This window comes from Vitis vinifera, chromosome 8 (genome assembly GCF_030704535.1).
Source record: "Vitis vinifera cultivar Pinot Noir 40024 chromosome 8, ASM3070453v1".
Lineage (NCBI taxonomy): Eukaryota > Viridiplantae > Streptophyta > Magnoliopsida > Vitales > Vitaceae > Vitis > Vitis vinifera.
Window position 1 is genome coordinate 18,144,821 of NC_081812.1, and position 24,458 is coordinate 18,169,278.

A 24,458-nucleotide genomic window follows, 5' to 3' on the forward strand; every position below is an offset into this window, starting at 1 on the left:
GGACTTCACGTACAAATGGTAGGAACTCGATGTTTCCAATCATTGATATTCTCAAAAGCATGCTTTTTCCACGTTGCAATGCATCAAAGAGGTTGACATAGACGAAGCTCAACAATCCTTGATTTGATTAGGCTATTAAAAAGATCCCCATTGGCGAACATGATGCTAATGGATGTCCAGGCCAACCCAATTTTAGCCCCATTTAACAGATTTTCAGACCAATTATTTGCTAGTTTTGGTTCTGCAGTTCCGCTTCGCAGATCACGTTCAGCAATCGAGCAAACATAAAATAAAATACAACCATGGGAATATTTAGACAATCCTAGGGGTGAGGGGGAACTCAATTCCAATTAACGCAGTTATTCAATCCAAAATTCACATCATTCTCACAAATTAGCTGCTCTATATTCAATATTTCACCATAACTCTATGAGGTTGTTCATACACACGAGGCAGGATTTAGAGCATTATACCACCCACAAGTGACCTGACCCACCATCCCACTTGCCACTTTCCATTCTAAAGAACAAAAGAAAACTCCTTTTTATAATTTACAAGCCACACCAATTTCTATGATTCGGGGAAAAAAATGCAATGAACCTGCCTAGTCATAACAGCCCGTAGCATACCACTTGTCTTCAAATTTGCTATCCTTGCACCTTACAAAGATAAATACCAACTACTGACTCCTGTCCGCATTCTTTTCCCAAAAAATGTTGAGATCCTGTTCAAGGTAACCACAGGTTTGACACCATAGTTACCGTCGGTCTCAATTCCAGTAGAAAATGCCATATAGTAAAATATAAGCCAGATGGGGCTTAATTCCAGACAAAGGCAATGGACATTTCTATGAAATGGCCCAAAATGACCCCATTTTCTTCAAATGCCTCAGGATGCACCTACTAAGATTGGATCGTATTCTAGATCAGCTCAACTTGCCTTCACCATGTGATTCAACTAACTCCATTTTCTTCACTAGTTGAGTGCTTCAACATTGATGACGGGACCTGATTTAATCCATTTGTCTTGATAGATCCAGAAGAATCATCTCTTGAGTTTGTGATCTTTGTTGGCTCAGGCAATTTAACAACAGGTTCTTCAGAGTTCTCCTGCTGCAGGATCTCCATCCGCCTCAAGGATGGCACATCACCTTTACAGTACCTGCGCCACATGCTCCGGTATGTTGACTCCAAAGCAAGGGCGAAGTTTGGTCCATTGCAGACAGGGGACTTGGACATTAAATCCCGGAGACTCATTCTCAAATTTGAGAGAGCTGTAATGTCAGAGGCCAACTGCAGAGCCAATTGGACATACTCATCTTCAGTTTTTGCAACCAGGCGTCCCAATCCTGTTTTGCAATTACCCAGTAGTCATATATTAATAGAAATTTCAGTAAAAGAGTACAACACACAAATGGAAAATGGATAATATTGGGATAGGAAACAGGAAAATTTTCTTTTATTAGAAATAAAAAAGAAAAGCTGATCAAAGGAGGGTACAAAGGAAAAAGGCTAAACCCAAGACCCTATATGCACAGCAGAACAAACCCTAGCTGAGACCAACCAGAACCAAATCAAGGAAGAAGTCCCACATAGCCCCTAGCTCTGACTCAATCAAGGGCTCCCCTTTCCTTAGTAATGTACATCCATAGAGAGCCTTTTTTTTGGTATAGAATGTCAAATCAAGCATGTCTCATGAACATGAAAAAGCACACAAGGCAAACAGTATTCCTTACCCCACCAGGAAAAACAACAGTTATAATCGTGACGGAGTTAAAATGAGGGAAGAGTTCCTCACCTACTTTGTTGAGAAGACTCACGCCAACATTATGTGCATGTACTGAACCAGCCATAGTAACACATGGAACTCCCATGAACAAAGATTCACATGTCGTAGTTGTTCCCGCATATGGAAAAGTATCCAAACTACACAGAAGAGAGAATACAAACATTAGCAACACCCAAGACTCCCACATCTTTTTTGGGAATATCCTTGTAAATAAGATGTGCATATCCAAGCCTACAAGAACAAAAAGAAGCTCAACTATCAACCCCCTAAAACTACAGAGAGATAAAAACAAACACCACAAGTGATTATCAGCATTCCATCAGCCACATATCATTTACACCTTAAAAGTTTCAGAAAGGGTCCTCAATTCTGGAAGTATGTATCAACCATACAATATCCTAATGGTAAGACTGTAAAATATCATTTTTCCAACCATACCAGCTGCTGCACTGTGCCAATACATGACAAGCACAAAACAAAGCTGGGACTACTGCACTTTGAGAGGACACTCTAATTGTTTTTTGAGGTAATACCAATGCAACTCAAATTTTTCAATGTACAACATCTCTATGGAAGGAATGCAACCCAAATTTTACCTAATGTCCATTAGAGCGTATGCTTGCATATGATCATGGTTGAGAAGAATTAATGGCAAAAGATCAACACGTAGTGATTCCAATCCCAGCTGCTCCAACGTTGAAAGAAATCTCTGTCTTACACTATCACAACAAAAAGGCTTACACTTTACCACAAGTCGAGAGTTCGGAACTGCACATAATATCCTTGCCCAGACTTGCAATACTTTAGGTGTTATCTGACAATGGACCAAAATAAAGAGGAAAAAAATCATAAAATCACAACTAATCATGAGGCAAATGGTTTCCATGAAGAACCATTTTACTATAATTAAAACCGTTAACTTGCTTCATCCTAAACCATACCTTAGCTAGATTATTAAAGCTACCAAAAGTAATAAAGCCATTGGAAAGTGCAGGAGTTGGAGAAACAGGCCCGGCCTCAGGGGAAGGCATATAACAAAGGAAGCATTCCGGTAATCGAACCAACTCCTCAACATGCCTAAGATATAACAAAAGCATCAATTAGTTAAAATGCCATATAAAGTTTAGTAAGATACAATCTGCATTGAATTTACACTGGAAAACGATTAACGAAACATGAAAATGTAAAACTAAAACCTACTTCTGCGACGTATCAGGAAGGTCTGCAAGTGAATCAGTGATTCTATAATCAATTGTAGGCAAACCAGTTGTGTTTGGGTAGCCTATCCAAGTCACCTACAATAAAAGCAAGGAAAAATAATATCATAGACCAAGCAAAAGCAGTTAGTTCTAGAAAGACTGATCTAGTATATCAAATAATTCATACCATGATGAAAACATGCATAAAGTTTATCACTGCATGCTATCAATAAAAATCCAACTCAAAATCCTTTTTTGGGGCTACTTTGCAAGTCTAAGTAACTGCATTAATTGGAAGATTAAAAATTTTCATTTACTCTTTCTGAGTTTTCAAAGATTTAGGCCAACAAGGAAATCTAAAAACTAGGCACGAGTCGTTTGTACCATAATTATACTCAACTTTAGAACTGCCTTAAAAACAAAAAACAAGAAACAAAATAAGCAGTGAAAATGACAATTAGAAATTACAGAACAATTTCCATATTTGGAGCTTCTGAAACAAATATACTACAAATTGATTGTTAGAAAAAAAAATTAAAAGATAGAATTCTATTATTTTTTATTTTTGTGATGAAGTAAGATGGTGTAAGAGCTAAAGAGTGATATTACAGAAAATAGAGTGGACAAGAACTTAACAAAGTAGCCAGGATAAAAAGAAAAGATTGCAACCTTTAACATACCTGAACAGGTGCAGGGCGGCATGCCATCATTCCCAACTTGTTATTAGCAGTATGACCAGTGAGTTCCACCAGGATGTCAACCTTATCTTCTCTGACCATGCTTGCAACCTTCTTCTCGTCAATTCCATATATATCTCTCCATACCCCACCCCTTTTTAAAACTTTGTCCCTAAACCTAATCGTTTTTGCATCTGCCTGCAACATCATATGAAAAAGCAATATAGATTGATCGATATGGATCTACGCATCTAATAATGAATTGTCAGAACAGCATTTTGAGTAGGCATTAGAAAAATCTATTCTTTGACCGAAAAAAGTGTAATTGTGGTCAAAGCAATCTTAGGTAAAGGTTGCACAATGTTTCCCGCAACTAAAATGGAGAAAAACAAATTATAATGCAACCACTAAGCTATTGTTGGGCTAGAAGAAATTCGTTGTGATGGTGTAAAAGCATTGGCAAATGCAGGACTGGCAGTGGCAGCAGTGACTTCTAAGCAAGGGTGGTGGTGGTGACACACAGGCGAGGGCAGTATGAACATAGAGAAAGGGGGCAGTATCCACAACTGAATACAACAGGGATACACATGCATCTAAACTAAAGGCTACTTGAAAATTGATTTACAGTACATGATTCTTAATCCATCATTGACATAACTAAACCAGATAGCACCATTTTTCACTATGAAATGCTGTTTCAGTAAATCACAGGTGACAGGAGTCATAGGTTAAACATAATTGATCATATTTTCATGTCAAACAAATCTTATTAAAACACACTACTTTCAAATAATTCACGCAACAATATTGTTCAAATACCAGTGGAAAATCAGGAACTGTACATGACGGCAAGATGAAACCCCTTTACTGTTCCATCAACTTGAAAGCTTTGAATTAGGCTCATTGAATTAAAATGCATATAATTCAAGCTACTGCAATGGTAGGATGTTGATACATACTTGCTCCTGAAAGAACCTTGCTCATAGCCACGTAACAGACTCCCAAACAAACCTAATTTATGCATCTACAAGGTCTCAAGAGCACAATTGAACCAACCTTCTTTGCTTCTCTTCTTAGACATAGTAGTAATATGATTTGCTTGTTTATCACAAAAAGAGAGAGGAAAAGAATAGTAATATGATTTGCTATATTTGCATTGAAATATTATTCACATAATTCCAAGTAGGATCAAATCCTTCGGAAAAAATGATGGTTCTAGCCCCTGAGGCCTGGCCCAACTGAAAGGGGGTTAGGGTGGAGATGTGGGAGGTTTCAAGCTCTTGTCCCAAATCAGACGTAAAAGAAAGATACAAATCAAAAAATTTGGAGATTGTATTTTTCTATAGCACTTCTCAGGCAGAAAACCAAGCACGATTTATTGTCAAGAATGCAATCAAGAATAATGCATTATCAGGATGCAAAATGAGCATCACCTTTGTGAATTTGCGGATTAAAAAAAATAAAGTATTTTCAATTTCCCTTGTAAAAGGCATTGGAATGCTTATATAAAAGAAATTCCACCAAACATACAAATGTAAATATAAAAGAAATCCCACTCAACAGCAAGCATAAAAATACAAACAATGGAACCCATGAACCTGCAGAGCAACAGAGATAAGTGACTTGAGCAGTTTTGACTGAATATTTCAAAATAGCCAATACCTTCACAACTGCTGAATAAACAACCACTTTGTAATTTGCATAGTCATGATTCACAAGGGGTGCTTCAATGAAATATGATACAGAATGCGTAAAATAATCTGGAGATACATATCCAACAACAAGGGGTCGTTCCGGATCTTTTGGATTGTCCCATGATGTGTACTGTGGATATAACCTCATAAATCGCCTGCCCCAGTCTCTGCAAGTGCGCATTTCAACTCAAATTAATCCTTACTAAAGATAAAGCTTTAAATTTTTCTAGTATCATACATCTTGATAATTCACAGATTACTAAGCACTTCCAAGGTGGAGAACTGCAGTATGAGATGAGAAAAAAGGGAGCATCACTTGCTAAGTGAATCACAATAGAATTTGAATTCTATGGTCATTCAACCAAGGTCCTTATTTTATAAACAATTTACATAAAATATTAGGTATGGAAAAAATGAAGTGCAAGCTGGCCATCATATATGGAAACACAAGTTGAAATGACATCCCCCACCACTTGGATCTTGAACACTGTCTATCAATTGGTTATCTTGGTGATCAGGATTGTGGGAACTCTTAAAATACGGGCCTTCCCCAAGGGGAGGCAAAGTATCCCTTACTTCGCCAAAGGGCTTGCTCTACCCTACTCGAGTAGATCGACATGAGAAAGAATTATTCAATCGCATCTTTAGTGGTCATCACTTACTAGTTGTAAAAGCTAAGATTCAAGAATTCTTGAATCAGGTAAGCACTAAGTTCTGTGATCTGTGAAAGTATTTACACAATTGCTAATTATTTGCTTTGTGTTGGAAAGAGATACAAAATTTGGTTTTCAGAGTGATTTTGGGGATGGAGATATCTACAAATGCTAAGAATTTTTTGGTCCCATCCAAGTGATAAATTGCAATAAAAGGAAACCGCAGTAAAATAAACAAGTACTTAAGCATTTATTAATTGTTATACAATGCCAATAGTAAATATTTCCATATCAAAAAAGGAAAAGGAAAAAAAGAAGCCAACAGAAAAACAGAACATTTTCTTTGAAGAATGGCATAGGTAAGGAGCAGATCAACTTAATTGCCTCTCACATTTTTTCTATCTTCTCTTCAGCATCTTATTCTCTTCCATACCCTTTCTCCCAAACACTTAGCACTGAAGGCAAGGTGTCTTGAGTTAAATCAGACCGCATTTGCAAAGAGAGGAGGTGACATTGCCTGGCTACTGCTGACTTGATTGATACAAAAGCTAAAGTCAACAATGTCCAGAAAGCAGGAGTCCCAAACCCTAGTGTTGGCCTGTCTAACCCCCAGCTGTCCAAATATAAATTTTTTTTTTGGAATTTCTCAAGTCAAATGGAGATTTTTATTTCTTGTGATTCTTAGATAAGGGACTGTTTCTTGTTTGATTTGATTTCTACTATAAGTTGTTAACCCTATAGACCATTAAACAATCCAAGTAGGACCAGGCAAAAAAAGGAGTGTGGAAAGTTCATGAAGCTTGTTTCCCTGCTATGTTCAGCACCTACAGAAGTATCTTCTGTCTGTATGCTCCTACACATGGCCTCAAATAGGGTGACCATGTATGTAAACTGTAGTTGATCGTGGCACATGGTCACCATCCTATACCTGCCGGGTTTGTAGCCTCAAGCCATCAATCTTTTCCTCCTCGGCAGCCTGTGAAAGGCTTGTAGTTTTGCATATTAAATAATCTTTTTCTCCCTCTTTTGGGTCTTAGTTTAGTGAGAGGGTTCTCATTTGTGAGAGGATATTTAATTTTTATTTTTTTTTGATAGGTAAAGAAAATTCATTAAGAGCCAAAAGGCAAGAGAAAGGGTATACACGGAGTATACCGTATACAAGGAAGCAAAAAACAAAAGAACAAACAAGCCTGACCCTTACTTGGTGGCTAACCAGTCAACAAAATCTATCAACGACAAAGTGTGATCCTCTATGTATACCCTAATCCAATTCACAAAAGTGTACAAAAAAATGGATTTAATATCTTGATCGTTCCTCTCAATATCATCGAAGGCCCTTCTATTCCTTTCTTTCCAAATGATCCACATCAGGCAGAGGGGGGCAGCTCTCCAGGCTTTCTCCCTTTTTTTGCCCACAAAAGAACCATGCCAACCCAAGAGGTTTCTTTTCACAGAGGAGTGCATCACCCAATGCACCCTAAAAAGGGAGAAGATCAGAAGCCATAACATTCTGGCTTTCTCGCAAAACAGAAGAAGGTGATCTGTGGTTTCCTCCTCTTGTTTACACAAAAAACATCTGTTGGGAATGCTCCATCCAAATCTGAGAGGATATTTAATGAAAGTGAAGTAGGAAGAGGGGGGGGCACACATATTGTCCTAGCCAAAAGAAACAGAGATTCAGCCTAGGGATCACCCTAAGATCTACAGTAAGGTATTGAGTTCTTGTTAATGGCACCTCATTAGGCTTTTTTCAAAGCTCTTAAGGTTTGATCGTTGTGGAGGCTCTCAATTGCCTTCTCAAGATGGCTAAGGTTGGAGGTTTCTTGTCAGGTTATTGAGTGAGGAGCAAAGGTGGGGCAAGGGTGAAAATTTCTCATTTTTAGTTTGTTGATGATGTTAATGATGATGTTAATCTTCACTAAGCGTTCTCATAACCAATTGACTTGTTTGAGTTGACTGCTTATGTGGTTAGAAAGGTCATTTTGAGGCTGAGAATTAATCTAGAAAAGAGCCAATCAATTCTAGTGGGGAGGATGGAGAACTTAGAAGAGTTGGCTCTAGAGTTTGGTTGCAAGGTTGGAGTGCTCCCATTTTCTTACTTGGATCTTCCTTTGGATGCTTTGTTTAAGTTTGTGGCGGCATGGGATGGGATGGAGAGAGGTTTCGCAAAAAACCTGCTATATGCACAAGACAATATATTTCCAAAGATGGAAGGCTTACCTTGATCTGGAACACCTTATCTGGTATGCCTATCTATTCTATGTTTTTGCTTTGCATTCCAAGGACAGTTGAATTGAGGCTGGAGCAAATTCAAAAGAGATTTCCTTTGTAGAGGAGGGACCCTCAAGCAAAAACCACAATTTGTAAGGTGAGCTATTGTTTGTTTAAACAGAAGTAAGAGTGGCCTAAGGGTTAGGAGTCCCTTGGCACTTAACAAAGCTCTTCTTTGTAAATGGAGTAAGCCTTATGTGAATGATTGAAGGGCTTTTTTAGAAGAAAGTTATAAGTGGAAGTCTAGTGAAGGAGGGGGTAGTGCTCCCATGAAGTGAGAGAAGGATATGGGGTAAGGTTATGGAAGGCCATTAGGAAGGATTGGGATCTTTTGACAAGTAAAGTTGCCTTCTCGATGAGTAATGGGTGGAGGCTAAGATTTTAGAAGGACAAATGGTGTGGTGATGAACCATTTTGTCCTACTTCTTTATTTGCCATTATAGTTTCAAAAGAGGTGTAGATGGCAGATGTTTGGAACCTATTCGATGAAAGGGGTTGTTGGACCCCTCTCTTCTCTAGGCTTCTCAATGATTGGCAAGTGGAAATTGTGGAGTGCTTCTTTTTTAGACTACAAGGGAGGAGCGTGTATAGGGAAGAGGAAGATGGGGTGACCTAGACAAAGTCAAAGAATGACAGGTTTTTTGTTAAAGCCCTCTACTCAGCTTTGGAATTGGGAAATTCAATATATTTTCCGACATGTGTTATTTGAAACTCTTGGGTGCTACCGAAGGTGGGTTTTTTCACTTGGGAGGCTACATGGGAAAAGGTTTTAACCTTGGATCATTTATAGAGGAGAGGGTGGTGGTCTTTGGCAAACAAATGTTTCCTTTGTAATTTAAAGGAAGAATCCATTGATCACATCCTTATTTAGTGCATCAAGAAAAGGATTTTGTGACATTTATTGTTTTCCCATTTAGCGTGTCTTGGGTGCTACCCTAATCAGTCAAAGAGCCGCTATTAGGATGGCATGACTCTTTTGTGGGTAAAAATACATAAAAAGGTGTGGCGTGCTACTCCATTATGCATCTTTGGATAGTTTGAAATGAAAGGAATAGTAGATCAGTTGAAAATGCGGAGTATTCTTTTCAAGGGTTGACTCTAGGCATGGTTTAAGTTGTTTATAGATTTTGGTCCTTCAACTTTAGTAGATGTTGTTGACTAGTTGGGCCCTTATCAAAAAGGGGTGTTTTTGGTTGCTCTTCCATTCATTTGATGGTGCCTTTTGACATCCGTTGTATACTTTTTGTGTACTTTGGAGTGCACTATTGATGTTTCCCTTTATAAATTTCTCTTGCTTTTCTTTTTTTTTTTGATCAATAAGCAAAAGAATTGAATTGCGAAGAGGCACTAAAATAGCGACCCACAGAAGTACAATATAGAGACACTCACCCCCTTACAGTTGGACCCAAAACAACAAGGAAAAACACAAAACCTTCTCCCTCATTGGGAACCCACCCAATCTATAAAATCTATTAAGGTCGAAGGACCACCTTTTATCCACAATTTGGTCTCCGACCAAAGTAAATACACAAAAGAAGCTTTCAGCCTTTGGATAGACAACAAACTATCTTCAAAGGCAATTTTATTCCTTACCTTCCAAATGACCCAAAACAAGTATAACGGTCCCACTTGCCACACCGTCTTCCTCTTTTTACCCATAAATTTCTCTTGCTTTACCAATTCAGAAAAAAAAAAAAAAAAACCTATCTTCTTCCCCCGCTTTTCCTGTTGTTGATACATGGACCTACCCTCAGACATGTTAAAATTGATATTTGACTTTTCAGATGTTGCACCAAATGATTTGCCCAATGATGTGCCAACAGTGCTGAGTGCTTAACATGTCACTGATTTGTGGTCAGGTTCTCCATTACCAGACCCTCCAGCATATTGTAGGAATTCATTAGGGCATACGGAGCTTAATCAGAGAAGTTAAGAGGTTGAATTTGAAAAGGTTTATTCTTGAAAGCTTTATCTCATTTTCCGACCAGCTTTCCTCCTGGGTATCTGTTGTATGTATGTTGATAGTCATGTGATAAATAAGATTATGGTTAGATACAAGTTTATGATACCATGACTTGATGACATACTTGACATAATGGCAACCTTGAAAATTGATTTAAAGAGTGGTAATCACCAAGTTAGCGTGAGGCCCAAAGATGGACAGAAAACAACTTGTATGACAAAAGATAATTTCAATGAAAGGTTGGTCATGCTATCCAGTTTTTCTGATTGCACTGGATTACAGCCTAGAGTCAACTTATAAATTGCAACTTTATCAGAGGTATTATTCATTTTACTTGCCAGAGTCAACAGTTTTTCCAAACCACAGAATATAACGGGGAACAGAAAAGGAAAGGCCCTTTTGACAAGAGGGAAGAATAATTTATTAAAGGTAACAATGGGTTTAGACCATTAGCCCATAGTTTAGCTAGAATCTTAGAGCCTTTTTATTTGATAAGGAGTTTTTTAGTAGTTATGGTCTATTTGTTTTAGCTTCTAAGTTGATAGGAAAATGAGCCATATTTCTACTAGGAAAGAGATTCTTAGTTTTATAGAGAAGTTCTACAAGTTTACCAAAACCTATATGGGCCTTCAAATTCATTATCAGAATTTAATGAGAGTTTTTATTAGCTATCAAGCTTCTTTGAAGGATTGGTCGTCTTTATCATAAGTAAGATCACTCAGGAACTCTAGGTATGATTGCCTATAAACTTTGGTGTGATGCCAAAGTTTTCATTTCTTTTTTAGTGATTCTTGACCCTTTAACCACATTCAACAAGTAAAAGAACTTCCATACTGATGGAAATTTAACAATTCTGCATCAAGTTCAGCTATAATCAAATAACTTCACTTGAATGGCCCTACATATAAGGAACAGGAAGTTGAGAACTTGATTTTTATAACATGATTAGCAGTTCATATGCAAATGCTGAAGAGAAATGAGATATTATGGGATGCTGTGGCTTAGACCTATTCCCAGGCATGAATGGATTATGCAATTTGACAGCATGAGCTTTGCAAAAACATTAATCTGACAAACAGGGGATAAACTCTAAGAGCAAGCAGACAGTCTGTTATCAAGGATTAAGAGTTCATGTTGAACCACAAAGAAGCCATGCAGAACAAACAACAAAAGATAAAAGAAACTTAGATGGTATTAAACTATGTAAATGAGGGGAACTGTGCACAAAAGAATGACCAGATTCTTTATGGCGATGTGGGGTGCAGAAATAAACTGAACAGCCTTCTATTGACTAACACACTTTCAAGTTCCTTAGTAATGTTTCTATTTTACTTGATAGTTAGCATATTATAAAAATGCTATTGCAAAATTAAACATGCCAAGTAGATATGATTGAACTGAAACCTGTGAGCCTCAAAAAGTTTATCATCATTTCCCTCGTTTATGTAATTCATTGCAAGCAACCGATTCTGCACAAATTGTCAAAAAATAGAAATAAGAGACAACACAACCATGAAATGTAGTGAATATATTTTAAATAAACATTCAACAAACAGGCATGTGTCAAGATGTACGAAATCACTGATATCAGTTGTGAATGAACATTTTTTTATTCCTGATTTCATTTTCAAATTTGAAAGTATGGCCCATTTCAAATAGTAAGAACTATAAAACACTGTTATTTGATAAATAACATATCTGACAAAAGTTTCCAATTTGAGAGAAGCTACCTACAAACAGTCCCTGCATATACAGAGAGAGAAGGAGAGAAAGAGAGAGAGAGAGAGAGAGAGAGAGAGAGAGAGAGAGAGAGAGGCTTTGATGTTTGACAATAGCTAAAGAATTAGAAATTGATATCAACATTCAACAAAAAATTATTTGGGCAAGTGGCAAACACAAAATTTCTTGGAGGAAACTCTGAGACTACTAGGATAGAGAACCAAATAAAGAGTTGAGGACATATTTTTTCAAGAACATTTTCCTCCAAGAGAAATGTAGCCACAAAAAGAATTAAGGAGTTGAATCCAGAATCCTTACTTCCTTTTACACCTTATAGCCAAGCCAGGCCCCCCCAACCTAGATTTTAGAACCTAAGCCTAAGTTATGACCAGTTAACTCAACACATGGAAAATGGAGTCAGATCAACTTGCTGACCATCACAAGTTCCATCATGTTTTCCTTTGCAAATCCTTCACTTATGCATCCCAGGTAATTAGAAAAGAAAGTGGGCACCCAATTCAAAATCTAAACTGTTAATTCACTTACACATGAACAAATATTAAACAAATTGGGGCTATCAATCCTTAGTAACCTTTATAGCTGGTCTTCAATTAACATACAGTTGAGGGAAGGGAGAGCCTCAGGAAGGGAAGAAGAAATTGAGCAAGGAAAGAGGTGGTGCAGCCAACTTGAAATATGGAATCCAAGTTATCCCCACCACAGTAGGAGTAGTGAAAATGAGTGATGAAGGCACCAAAAAAATCTGCTAAGATTACCTGACATTGAGCCAAAGAAACCTACAACAAAATAAATGTGAAAAATAGACTTGAGGAAGATGTGACTGTCAGGTTTTTTTCAGTTCCAGCAAGGATTATGATGAAAACAAAGTTCAACAAACATGGAGATGAAGAAAGTTAGGGAGGAATGAAAATCAACTAGTTCTTGTTGAGAAACAGAAACAGGATACCATTACCCAAAAGAGAATCAATATCAGAACCTAATAGCACGCAATTCACTTATAGGAGCTTCTACAGATCTTCTAAAACAAGTTACTCTTAAATCCCACAGAAAAATTTCAACACACAATTCAATTTTTATTTTATGTTATTTCCAAAGATAAATTTGAGAAATTTAACATCCACTTGAAAGTGTTTAAAAGAGTAACCTTACCTGGCCTGCATTGCGAGAATCAGGATCTATCTTAAGGCATTGCTCATATGCTTCAATGGCCATGGATATATTGCCAGCATCTCTGTAAAGAACCCCTACACATGAAGGATTTCAATAAACAAATTGATAACAAAAACAAGGATACAAAAAGACAACTTTATTCTCTATGGAAATAAAATGAACAAAATAAAACATCGAAGTAATAAAGTACCTTAAACCACAACAACAGATAAACTTATCCTAAAATAGTAGAATTCAGCATTAAAAGTATATAATGCAGTTCCAGCTTCCAAAGCCAAGTTGAAAGCAAAAAACATGAAATATTAAATACAACTGAGAACCTGAATAATTCCAAAAGCATAAGTGTCTCTTTTTTTTATTTTTTTTGGTGATCGGCAGATAAGAATGTGTGTGCATGCATGTATAGGGGATAGGGGGCCTTTTCCTTTCATTGTTTCTTTCTTTCTTTCTTTTTTATAGGCAATTAAGACTGTGTGTGTCTATATATATAAGGATATTGAATCCTAATAAACTAAAACCTAAGGACAAAATAATTCTTGCAAACTTCAACCAACATTAATTCGGAATTCAAAACAAGCAGAAGTTGTTACTTCTATAAAAAGAATTAACAGACCTAAACCTCTCCATTGGAGTCCAAAATTTAAAAGCATATAGCCAACAGCATAGGAAAATATCAAACAATTATAATTAACCATGGCCTCTTCGTCCAGGTGTATTCAACTTCTTCCAGTGCAACTCACACTAAAAGGTTAGAAGCTCAAAATCCCACATGAGGAAGGCTACAATCTACTTTCAGTAAGAAGGGTGCAGTTTCTGAATTCTTCAAGAATCACCAAAAAATAAAGATGGAAATAAAACAATATGTGTCAATTATCACTGATCTTTGTCTGTAACAACCTAAAGCTAATTAACTAAAAGCTACTGCTTTCCAGCAAGGTGTTTAAACAGCTTCCCAGTCCCTAGACACTCCTACTTTTCAAATTATCTTATCCAGTACATTACACAACCATGTATGGTGAACAACATATTGGACATTGCCACCTGAGTTGCAATTAACTTGTCTAGAGTTGTCATATCAGCAGTATATCTGTGTTGGAAAGTGGCACCTGTTCTCATTAAATTAACCTATCCAAGCCATGCATTAACTATTAGGGAATCCTCCAATCACAGGAAGAGTTGGTAAGAGATTGAAAATCCAACCAAACAATATCAATAGAAAGAGAAAGACCTAAATTATTATATGCTTCTGCATATGTAGGATTTGCAACAATAGCTTTCTCAATCATGCTGGCTGCAGCATCCATCTTACCCTGTAAACATTAAAGAATGCAAACAACAACTATCTCAGACAGAAAATCAATTAAACATCTATTGAAAGTACAAATAGATACTGAACCTGGACAGTGTAGACAACACCCAGATTGTTCAGCGATTGGGAGAAGTTTGGTTTGATCGATAAAGCCAACTGCAAAGAATAAATACTAAATGGTAATAATAATGCCATGCACTCTACAGACAGAAACTTAAAATTTTCCACAAGCATTGAATTTGCCTGATAGCACTCCACAGCCTTATCAAGGTTGTCTCGGTCTTTGTAAATTACACCTAAATTGTTGCATGCCTCCGCACAATGAGGATTAAAGTGAAATGCGAGTTCATAAAACACAATTGCCTGCATGAATATAAATAAATAAATAAATAAAACTCCCAAATTACCTTCTCAAGTAAAGCAATGAATCTGATGGAGGAATACCATGAAGGGAGGAGGTAGAGAGTGAGAGAAGGAGAGCATATAGTTTCCCTCTATGAACCACTTACCATATCAAACTTCAGCATTTCACCATAAGCAACCCCAAGATTGTACATAGCATCAGCATAATGCCAATTATAATACAGAGCCTTCTTGTAATATGCCACGCCTTGGTTGATGTCTCCTTCCAATTTAACCTATATGGAATTATCACCAAATCCAAAATAAGAAATAGAAAAATTAAACAATCTTGTAATTAGAAAATCAGAACAAAGTGATTTCTTTAAACTAGTGTTGGAAGTGATAAATCTTCACACAGTTTTGAGGGCATTTGATAAACTAACTTAATAACCTGATATGACTTAATGAATTAATTTAAGTCGTTTGGCACATTAAGGATGTTTAGTAACCTTCTTTTTTTTTTTTGATAGGATTTGCCTTATTTGTTTATGTTTCTTCCCTCTATTTTTCTTTCTCACAACCTCATCACTCAATATTCGTGAGGGTAATTATGTCAATCTAATAGTCTAGAAAAAAAATTGAAGTGAGATTTACCAAACCACCTTAACACTCAAAAGTAAAATTAAATAATAAGTTTTAAGTTAACATCTTAAGCATAATTTAAATTGAAGTTATCATAAATCATTCAATATTAAGTATTAATTTTTTACCAATCACCACCTTTATTAACACAAAAGAAAGTAGGTGAATAAATATAGTTCAGTGGACAATTATGACACAGTAATCGAGGAACTTCAACTTTTTACTATTCAAAACCCGATATATAAGCACTCTCAACTATGGCAAAGAACAACCTTGTTGACTGCCCTAGTTGATATCTTTAATATTCTTGGTTCAGAGAGATGAGGCCACTAGCAGTTCCCCGAGAATACATAGCCTTTGAACTAAAAAGGAACTGACCTCAACCCACCCCAAGGGAACTCAACATCATAGCTAAAACAGGGAATACATCAAAGGTATCAAATTATAAAGGCAAATGTTAAAATAACAACATACAGAAGGCTGATTACGTCCACATCAAACCTCTAATATATTTATCTTAGGGCTGAGCAATCGTTCATGGAAAAAGGGGTAAGAAGAACAAGTTACTCGCCAAGTTATAAGTCCAGATTAAGCCAGTACCTTTAATTGAACCACAATATGCAATCCTACAAAAGAAACTTTAGAGTAATATTATTTTATTTTGGAAGTTCGGAAAGATGAATAATGTTTTTCCCTTTTCCTTATTTTTTTTGTAGGCAGTAAGGACATCATTTAAACAAAAATTTTAAAAAAAAAAAAATGTGCCCTACTTTTAGGCACTCTTTTTAATAGTACCATTATTTGCCTATCAAAAAAATGCATCACTTATATTTCTAGAACTTCCAAAATCTCATATCTGTCTCTTCCACTAGGGGCAACCCACAGCGAATGAGAAAACTTAGCACTTCCTCTCAATTTGCTTACTCAGATCCATGAAGAACATTTCCCTAAGCTTTGAGCATAAGATTTTAAGATTCTAAAAGGTTCAAATGATCAAGTTAGATCATTTATATAATGGATGGAAATCTTGTTGGCTTTGATAACAAACATTTTTTACTTGTTCACACATACCAACAAACTCATGTGATATTCTGGATGCCTAGGTGATTCTATCCCTTTGAACAAGATATGAAATTAGGATTCAATTACTAATCGTGATTCTGACAGGAGTCACATAATTGAGTCAAAAATGAAATATAGAGGGAAAGTAAAACTTCAGTATATTACAGAACTGCACCTTTTGATGCAATATTAATTTAATTAGAAAATAAAGTTCAGGTGCTAACAAAAAGATGATAAACCACCTTCGTGCCTAAATCTGTCAAGGCTATTGCCATATTATTCTTAGCAATCTCAAAGTTTGGAGACACAGCCAGACACCTGAGAAAGCACAGCAATCAACCACCACATTGTCAATTGAGTTAAAGCTATCAACCAAATTCATCGAATACACGCAATGACCAAAAGTATAGAGTATAGGCAACTGACTATCAGACTACCTTTCATAACAAGTGATAGCGGATTCCAAGTCGCCACGGTTCTTAAAGATGACACCCATGTTGCAATATGCTTCAGCATACATAGGCCTCTCTAGTGCAGCCTTCTCGTAGCAACTAAGAGCCGTGTCATATTGCATCATTTCAGAATAAACAACACCAAGGTTGTAATATGCCGGCTGCATGCACAAACTCAATGCATCAGATCCCAAAACTGTATGAAATACAGAGAAATAATGGAAATAAAGGCAGGCAGCATAAGAGAGTGGAAATAAGAAGAAACATGAAATTACAGCATAATGTGGATCTATTTTAAGAGCTTCATAATACTTCTGTATTCCCTCCTGAGTGTTGCCAGCAAGCTTTAAGCTGGTTCCAAGATCTGTTAAAACAATTGCTAAGCATTCAGCAGCTGGTTTGTATGAAGAGTCTATTCTCAGAGCTTTATCATATGACTGCATCACAAAAATTAGTATTATGATCGTGTGAGTAATAAATATCAAATATAAAAACTTGCAAACAAGCGTAGAAGTTCTTTCTTTCTTTGGGTTGGGAGAGATACTAGCAGTGAATACATCAAAGAACATCAAAATATAGCACGTAAAAGAATACACACATCAAGGAAACCAAGAAAAGAACAGTCATTTGCCATTTTTGTAATTCACACTTCTTGTACGAAAAAAAAATAAAGAAAACAAAGGAATAAACCAAAGAAAATGATCCAACCCATCACAGAAGACACCCATAGTACATGCCACTAAAAAATAAAAAGGCACACAATGTTCTCCAATCCTTATGAAAGTTATTAATATGAATCCACCCTAGTTGACATAGGAATGAAAAGCAAGAAGCAACATCATCAACAATAGTGCAAACCAAATTCTCAGGTCCTTTTTCCTTACCCACAAAAATCCTTCTATTTCTTTGTTTCTGACTTGCCTTAAAGGATCAAAATTCTGTCACTCTCCACATAATTCTCCTCACAACCATATCTCATCCAGCCACCAAGTGACCCCATGTCTCAAGTATAAGGTCGAAATAAGTGAAGCATCATTTGCAAGGTATAAAATGGCTTGGGTATAAAGTCAGGCTCTGAGTACCCTTCTGCTTCAGTGGGTATGTCATAGGACACTTATGTTATGCCTTCTGCTTGTGTATCTGTTTGTTATCCATATTCCAGATTGTGGTGTCAGTGGTGACAACTATAAGTACAACATGGACTTTTCTGAAGTCACTCTAGCCCTGATAAATTCATCCTTTGCCAGACCAAATATGCCTCAGCCTGACCCATAACAATGGTCGCTAAGTAAACTTCAATCTGAATGGTTTAAATTTGGACCTAGTTTCATCCTTCACAATATCAGAACATAAAGGTGTCTCATGTAAATAATTACTAGAAGCAATGTGTTGCTAATGTGGAACACAAAATTTTACATTTTAAACCTATCTCTCCATAAGCTGGAATAGAACCAAGAGAAGGGAAGGAATGTCAATGAACCTAAGGACATAAGAATATGTTCTGTGAAGCATCAAAATCAAAGACCAATTGTATCCATGTGAGAAAAATTATGGAGGTGCCCCAGCATATATCTGCCTTTAGTGATATACCACATAACATGCTATGGCAGAGTAACAAACAAGAAAAGTCAAAATATGTTGCATGTTACATAAGTAATGCAACCCCCACTACCCCCCTTGCAAAACTTCCCAACCAAAAAAAGAACATCAGAAGAAGAAAAAAACCATTATTATACAACTAAAAATAAAACAATATTAAATTATGGTTATGCATCTACCTCAGCAGCCTCCAACAGGCGACCCTCGTCTTTGTACAAAATGCCTAAATGAGTGAGGGCACACAAATTTTGTGGGTCCTGCCTAATTGCTTCAGAGAAACTTTCAAAAGCAAGCCTTCCCATATTTTGCATTTGTAGGCATATCCCTTTGCCAATGTGAGCTTCAACATTTCCATTATCTTTTTCAAGTATATTTTCATACATAGCAAGAGCATCAGCAAACTTGTTCCTTGAGCGAAGAATGTTGGCATAAGAAAGTGCATCCTTCCCTTCAAACTTCTTTGGTAAGCATCCAGGTGAGGTAGAACTAGTACTAGAAGAAGTCTGAGAAACTTTCGAGAAACCATTACCTCCAACTGGTTCCCTGTCTCTCCCATTACCAACCTCTTTCTCCGTCCATGCCATTTGAAAAAAGCTATAAGATCAGATGCCTGTGTCAAAATAATCACAAAAATGAAAACCCTCATTATCCGACATTTACAATTAAACCATGCTTGCACAAGAAAAATAGAGAATTTCAAATTTAAGCAAATAAACAAGATGAGCACCATAGGCTAATGCCTTGCCTCAGTGCAATTTATAGACAAAAGACAAACACCGTTCACCATATAATGGAATAGCAAATCCTTAATTCCCTGCTTGGCTGCAGAAGAACTGCAGGAGAAACAATTTTTTGGAACTATCCAACAACCGCTCTGACACTAACCAGTTACGAAATTCAAAGCTCCCATTTCCTTTCCTATCTACCAGAGCATATAAATCAGAATTTCCAAATAATACCACCAACTCCAACTCAACTGTTCAAATACTCGCTCATAGAATCACAATAATAATACAGTATAGCAAAACATCCACTTAAAAAAATAAATATATTTAAACCACAGAAATGCCCCTAATAGTACCAAGTCCAAAACCCTAACTACAGTAGCTACACCATTAAAACCAAACTATTCAATCCAAAACCCTAACGAATAACCATTAACACCTCAAAACCCCAGTCCTAGCAACAAACATTCCATTTATAGAAAAAAAAAATTAGGGATTTTCAAACCAATGAAATCGAATCGACCTAAAATGATGCACCATTAGATTTTTTTTATTTAAAAAAAAAAAACAAAAAATTAGGGATTGGAAACTTACATTCAAGGGCTTCGACAATCAGTCGACATAGAAAAAGTAGAAAGACGAAGTGGAGAGTTAGAGGGAGAGAGCGAGGGAGGGAACGATGTTCGGGACAGAGGGGTACTTAGACCTCCGAGACAGTTGTCTGTGATGTGCGAGTATCCAGAGTCTCCAGAGGCCCGACTAGTGTCCGGCCGTTAACTACAACGATTGCATATAGGGACAGCTTTGGTATGATGACCTCGTTTTCCCACTGTATTTGCGGTAACGCCACCGGGCCCTACACCTAACCAGCCTAGGGCTCCTTGTCGGTAAAGGGCGCGTTCTCCAGCTCCCCTAGATTATTATTTTATACTGCTTCTAAGTTCTTAACTTCTAACCTTCCCCCACTTCTTTTTTTCTTTTTTTTTTTCTTAGTTTGGATCATCATAAAAACAAATATATAGGAAAATTTTAAATTTCAAAATTAAAAATGTACTAAATTCATTTAAATGGCTTTCCTATATGAGATGTTAAATGAGATTGGGCGAGATTTTGTTATTGGTTGTGATTTTTATACCATCTTTTTGTTATTGCCTTTTATCTTTTAAAGAAAATTAAAACGACTTAAACTCTTAGTTTAAGCATATTTTATGGGTAATTGTAATAAATATTAAAAATAATATTTTCAAATCAAAAATAAATGCTAGTTTATTTCTTGTATTAATACCATGGTGAGTAATCTTTTCCTGTTGCATCCAATTTTAAATTCTTATAATTGAATGTATATAATGAAATATAGGGTTATAAATATATAAAATCAATGTATAAGAGTATGAATAAACGGAATTAACGTACACATAACAATGATAGTATTCTTTTTATACATATGTACACTTCAATCTTATAATCTTAAATGGTAAAGTCTAAAAATTGAAAAAAAGAAGCAATCATTTTTTTATTGATCGATGAACCAATAGGAAAGGTAAAAGTGTGAGTTTTTTCAGGTACCTATCTTATCCCTAATGACATGAATTTAAAATTTAAATAGGCGGGTTTGGAAAATGTTTGAGATTTTTTTAAAAACCCAAGATTGATTTGAGGCAAGTTTGGATATTATCTCGTCTTGCCTATCCAATTATATATAAATTTAATTTCAAAAAATAAAATAATTTAATTTATATTTTCTTATTTTAATATATATATATATATATATATATATATATATAATAAAATACTTTCAAAATAAGTTATACAAAATTATAAGGTTTTAATTATTTATAAAACATATTTATTTTAATGTAATTAAAAATAATTATAAATTTTAAAAAAATAAAAAATAATAATAAATGGGTAAGGTGGATATGAAAATTTATCATACCTACACCGTTCCACCCTATTTAATTTTTTTAATGGGATAGGATGGAATATATTTTGAATTATCAGATGTACCAAGCATAATATTCTTCCAACAAGACTCATGCATATAAATGATATTATAGTCTAAGATTTTGAGAGTACAAATAAATGAAATTGATGTACAAGTGATAAGACATGAAATTATACACATGACAACACTTTATTGATACTATTTTGCCTGTATCTGTTGAAAAAAACACACTTTTATAATCATTAAAGTCTAAAAATGGAAAATAAAAAAAATAAAAAATAAAACAATCATTTTTTTTATTGATTGATGTACCAAGCATAGCATTTTTTCGATGCGAATCATGCATGTGAATGATGGTATGATTTAAGACCCATGCATATAAATGATATTATGGTCTAAGATTCTAATAGTACAAATAAATAAAATTGATGTACAAGTAATAAGACATGAAGTTGTACATGTGACAACACTTTATTGATACTATTTTGCTTGTACCTATTGAAAGAAATACGCTTTGATAATCATTAAAGCCTAAAAATTGAAAAAAAAACAAAAACAATCACTTTTTTATTGATTGATGAACCAAGCATAACATTTTTCTGATGTGAATCATGCATGTAAATTATAGTATGATTTAAGATTTTATTTTTTAACCATATTGATAGTGTCGGTGTATATAGTTTAAGCACTTTTATAATAATTATAATTTATTTTAAAAATAAAAATAAATAATAGTTTATTTATTGAACTACCACCAAGCCTTTGGCCTCCTCTTTTACCCTATATTTTACCCCTAATAGGCAACACTATGAGTCATCCTCTTTTACCCATAATTCTAGTGAAATCGATGCAAATGAAAAAGACATGCTCCCCAACTTTTATCTCCCTTTGTTTGTATTTCCAATCTTATAATAATTCATAGTAAAAACAATTAAAGAAAAAACCAGGGCAGGAATGATGGGCCTAAAGATTGAAAAAAGACATATCACTTGTATTTTTTATTTTTTTCTTGTTAACTGAGTAGTGCAGCATGGTATTTTTCCAAATGCAAATTGTATAAGCAAATAATATAAGAATTTTTAATGGTAAGATTTATTAATGCCTACTCAAATATAAAAAGAGTTCATGCAAAATAAATTTTCTCATATTGACAATATGATGACCCTATTAATATGTGGTCGAATGTTAAAAAAGTCGAGTCTTGTAATACGGTTATCGAGGCGTCACATGATTGTCCTTAGAGAATGATAGATTATAAATAGTTATAGGTTAAGATAGGTGAGGTCAAAGAATACTAAACACAAAAAAATACTATAAAAAATAGTAAGTCCCAACAACTAACGTCATTTGCAAGAACCAAAACATGAAATCTATACCCTCACAATTTTGTAGCACCATCATAACCATCTCTAATAAAGGCCTCATTCGATGTTAAAACAATGGCTCTAAGATCTCCAGACCCAAATAGAGGATTGGTAAGTGGACAATCGATAACAATTAAAAATGTTGTTTGTTGAATCAGATCAACTACAAAGCAAAAACATACTTTAACTTACAACAATGCAAATCGTACATTTTAATACATTATTTCCTCCATAACCCTTGGCATCAATACCGATATCTCCTTGGTGGGTACCTTAATGGAAGGAATCATCATAATTCTCCAAGTTATGGGCAAGACATATAATCAAAATAGACAAATGCTAGCATAAATTGGCTAAAAAATTAATAAATTGTCTTCTAAGACATCCAATAAGGATGCGAAATGAATAAATGGAGTGGAAGACATATATACAAATTTAGAACTACCATTGAGAATTTTGCAAATGAGTTTATCTTGTGTCACTAGGAGAAGCATATAATTAAACCAAAGCAACACTTGGTAATTGGCTCCTCATTGGAATAAATAGTCAAAGCTTTTTTCCATTAATTCTTAGTTTTTGAGGTCTAACCTAACCATTACCTTAGGAAAATAAAGATAGGAACTGCTCATATCGATGGTTGCACCAATTGTCCCAGAGGACATGTTAAAAAATGTTGATATGATTACTGGATAAAGGAATTAACAAATTGTACAAAGGTCACCCTTAGGAAATGGCAAAGGTAGCTAGAGTATGTTGGCATTTAGTTTGCCTAAATGTCCCCCTTTGCTTATTTCCATCATCCTTATTGTTTTTTGATTTCTCTAACAATAATTTCCTAATCCTTTTTAAGTTGTTGTACATGGATGAATTGCTAATTATGCAATAGTAACAAGGAGTGAACTAGATTAGTGGAAAAAGGAGATAGAGAATGTGATAAATACAAAAAAACAAGTAGAAAATGTTAAAGACGAACTTTATTTCTTTATGTTTTTTTTTTCTAGTTAGCAACATGTTTATATTCATCTCATTTTTGTTTATATGCAGTTTATAATTCACTTTATCAACACCATCCTTAGGAAGCCATTCAACTTGATGTTCCTATTTACTCAAGCTTTCCAAAGAAACATAACTTGAAATAAAGACCAATAAAATATATTAAACAATCTAAAAGAAAATGAATAAAAGAAAAAAAAAATACCTAACTTCACTGAAGAATAGTTAAGATAAAGTTTTTGAAAAGGTTCCTCCATGTTTTACTTCTAGAAGCCATTCCATAGGAATTTAGTTTGATAGAATAGATGAAGAGAATCTCATCTATGCCTAAGTCCAACTAGTACAAGTAGTTGAGAAGAGAGAGTCTCATAAGTATGTGCATTGTTGGGATAAAACTTTTAAAAAACATGACATGATGTAATAGTAAATGGATTATTTGAATTATCCTTTCACTAACTCATCTATGCATGATATATGTTGAGCATTTTTGTCTGATATCTCTTACATTATCCATGACTTGTATACATTAAGAGTTACATAGAATATCCAAGTCATGAGTTTTTGTAAGTAAATGATTTACTTATAGCTAGTTCATGGATTGAGACAATCCATTTAAGATTATAGTGCATTACCTCCTAATTAAATGAATAGCTAGCCTTGGTCATTAGGATAAGGTTCTCATGGTGAGTGCAATAGTGTGCATAACTATACATTTGATAAAACCTATGACTAATCATGATATTGGTTATCAGATAATTATGATTCACCAAATTACTATACTACATAAACTTTTAACCTTAAGGAGATATTAAGTTTGTACTGAAATTACTAAAAGACTTTGACATATAGGTGAACCACGAATTAATCATA

At 35.2% G+C, this 24,458-nt stretch overlaps 1 protein-coding gene across 1 annotated transcript; it reads right to left on the reverse strand.

The window, feature by feature from the left end:
• Positions 1–383: 383 nt before the first annotated feature.
• Positions 384–20,204, reverse strand: LOC100259643 (probable UDP-N-acetylglucosamine--peptide N-acetylglucosaminyltransferase SPINDLY). The gene is made up of 18 exons (XM_002281847.5): positions 19,881–20,204; positions 18,741–19,171; positions 17,238–17,399; positions 16,948–17,123; positions 16,753–16,828; positions 14,974–15,102; positions 14,708–14,827; positions 14,552–14,620; positions 14,384–14,465; positions 13,135–13,229; positions 11,650–11,714; positions 5,327–5,525; positions 3,668–3,862; positions 2,989–3,083; positions 2,730–2,865; positions 2,385–2,602; positions 1,798–1,925; positions 384–1,348 (listed from the first exon to the last, which is right to left on the reverse strand). The coding sequence occupies exons 2-18, from the start codon at positions 19,143–19,145 to the stop codon at positions 954–956; spliced, it is 2,745 nt and encodes a 914-aa protein (XP_002281883.1). The 5' UTR covers positions 19,146–19,171; positions 19,881–20,204; the 3' UTR covers positions 384–953.
• Positions 20,205–24,458: the final 4,254 nt, after the last annotated feature.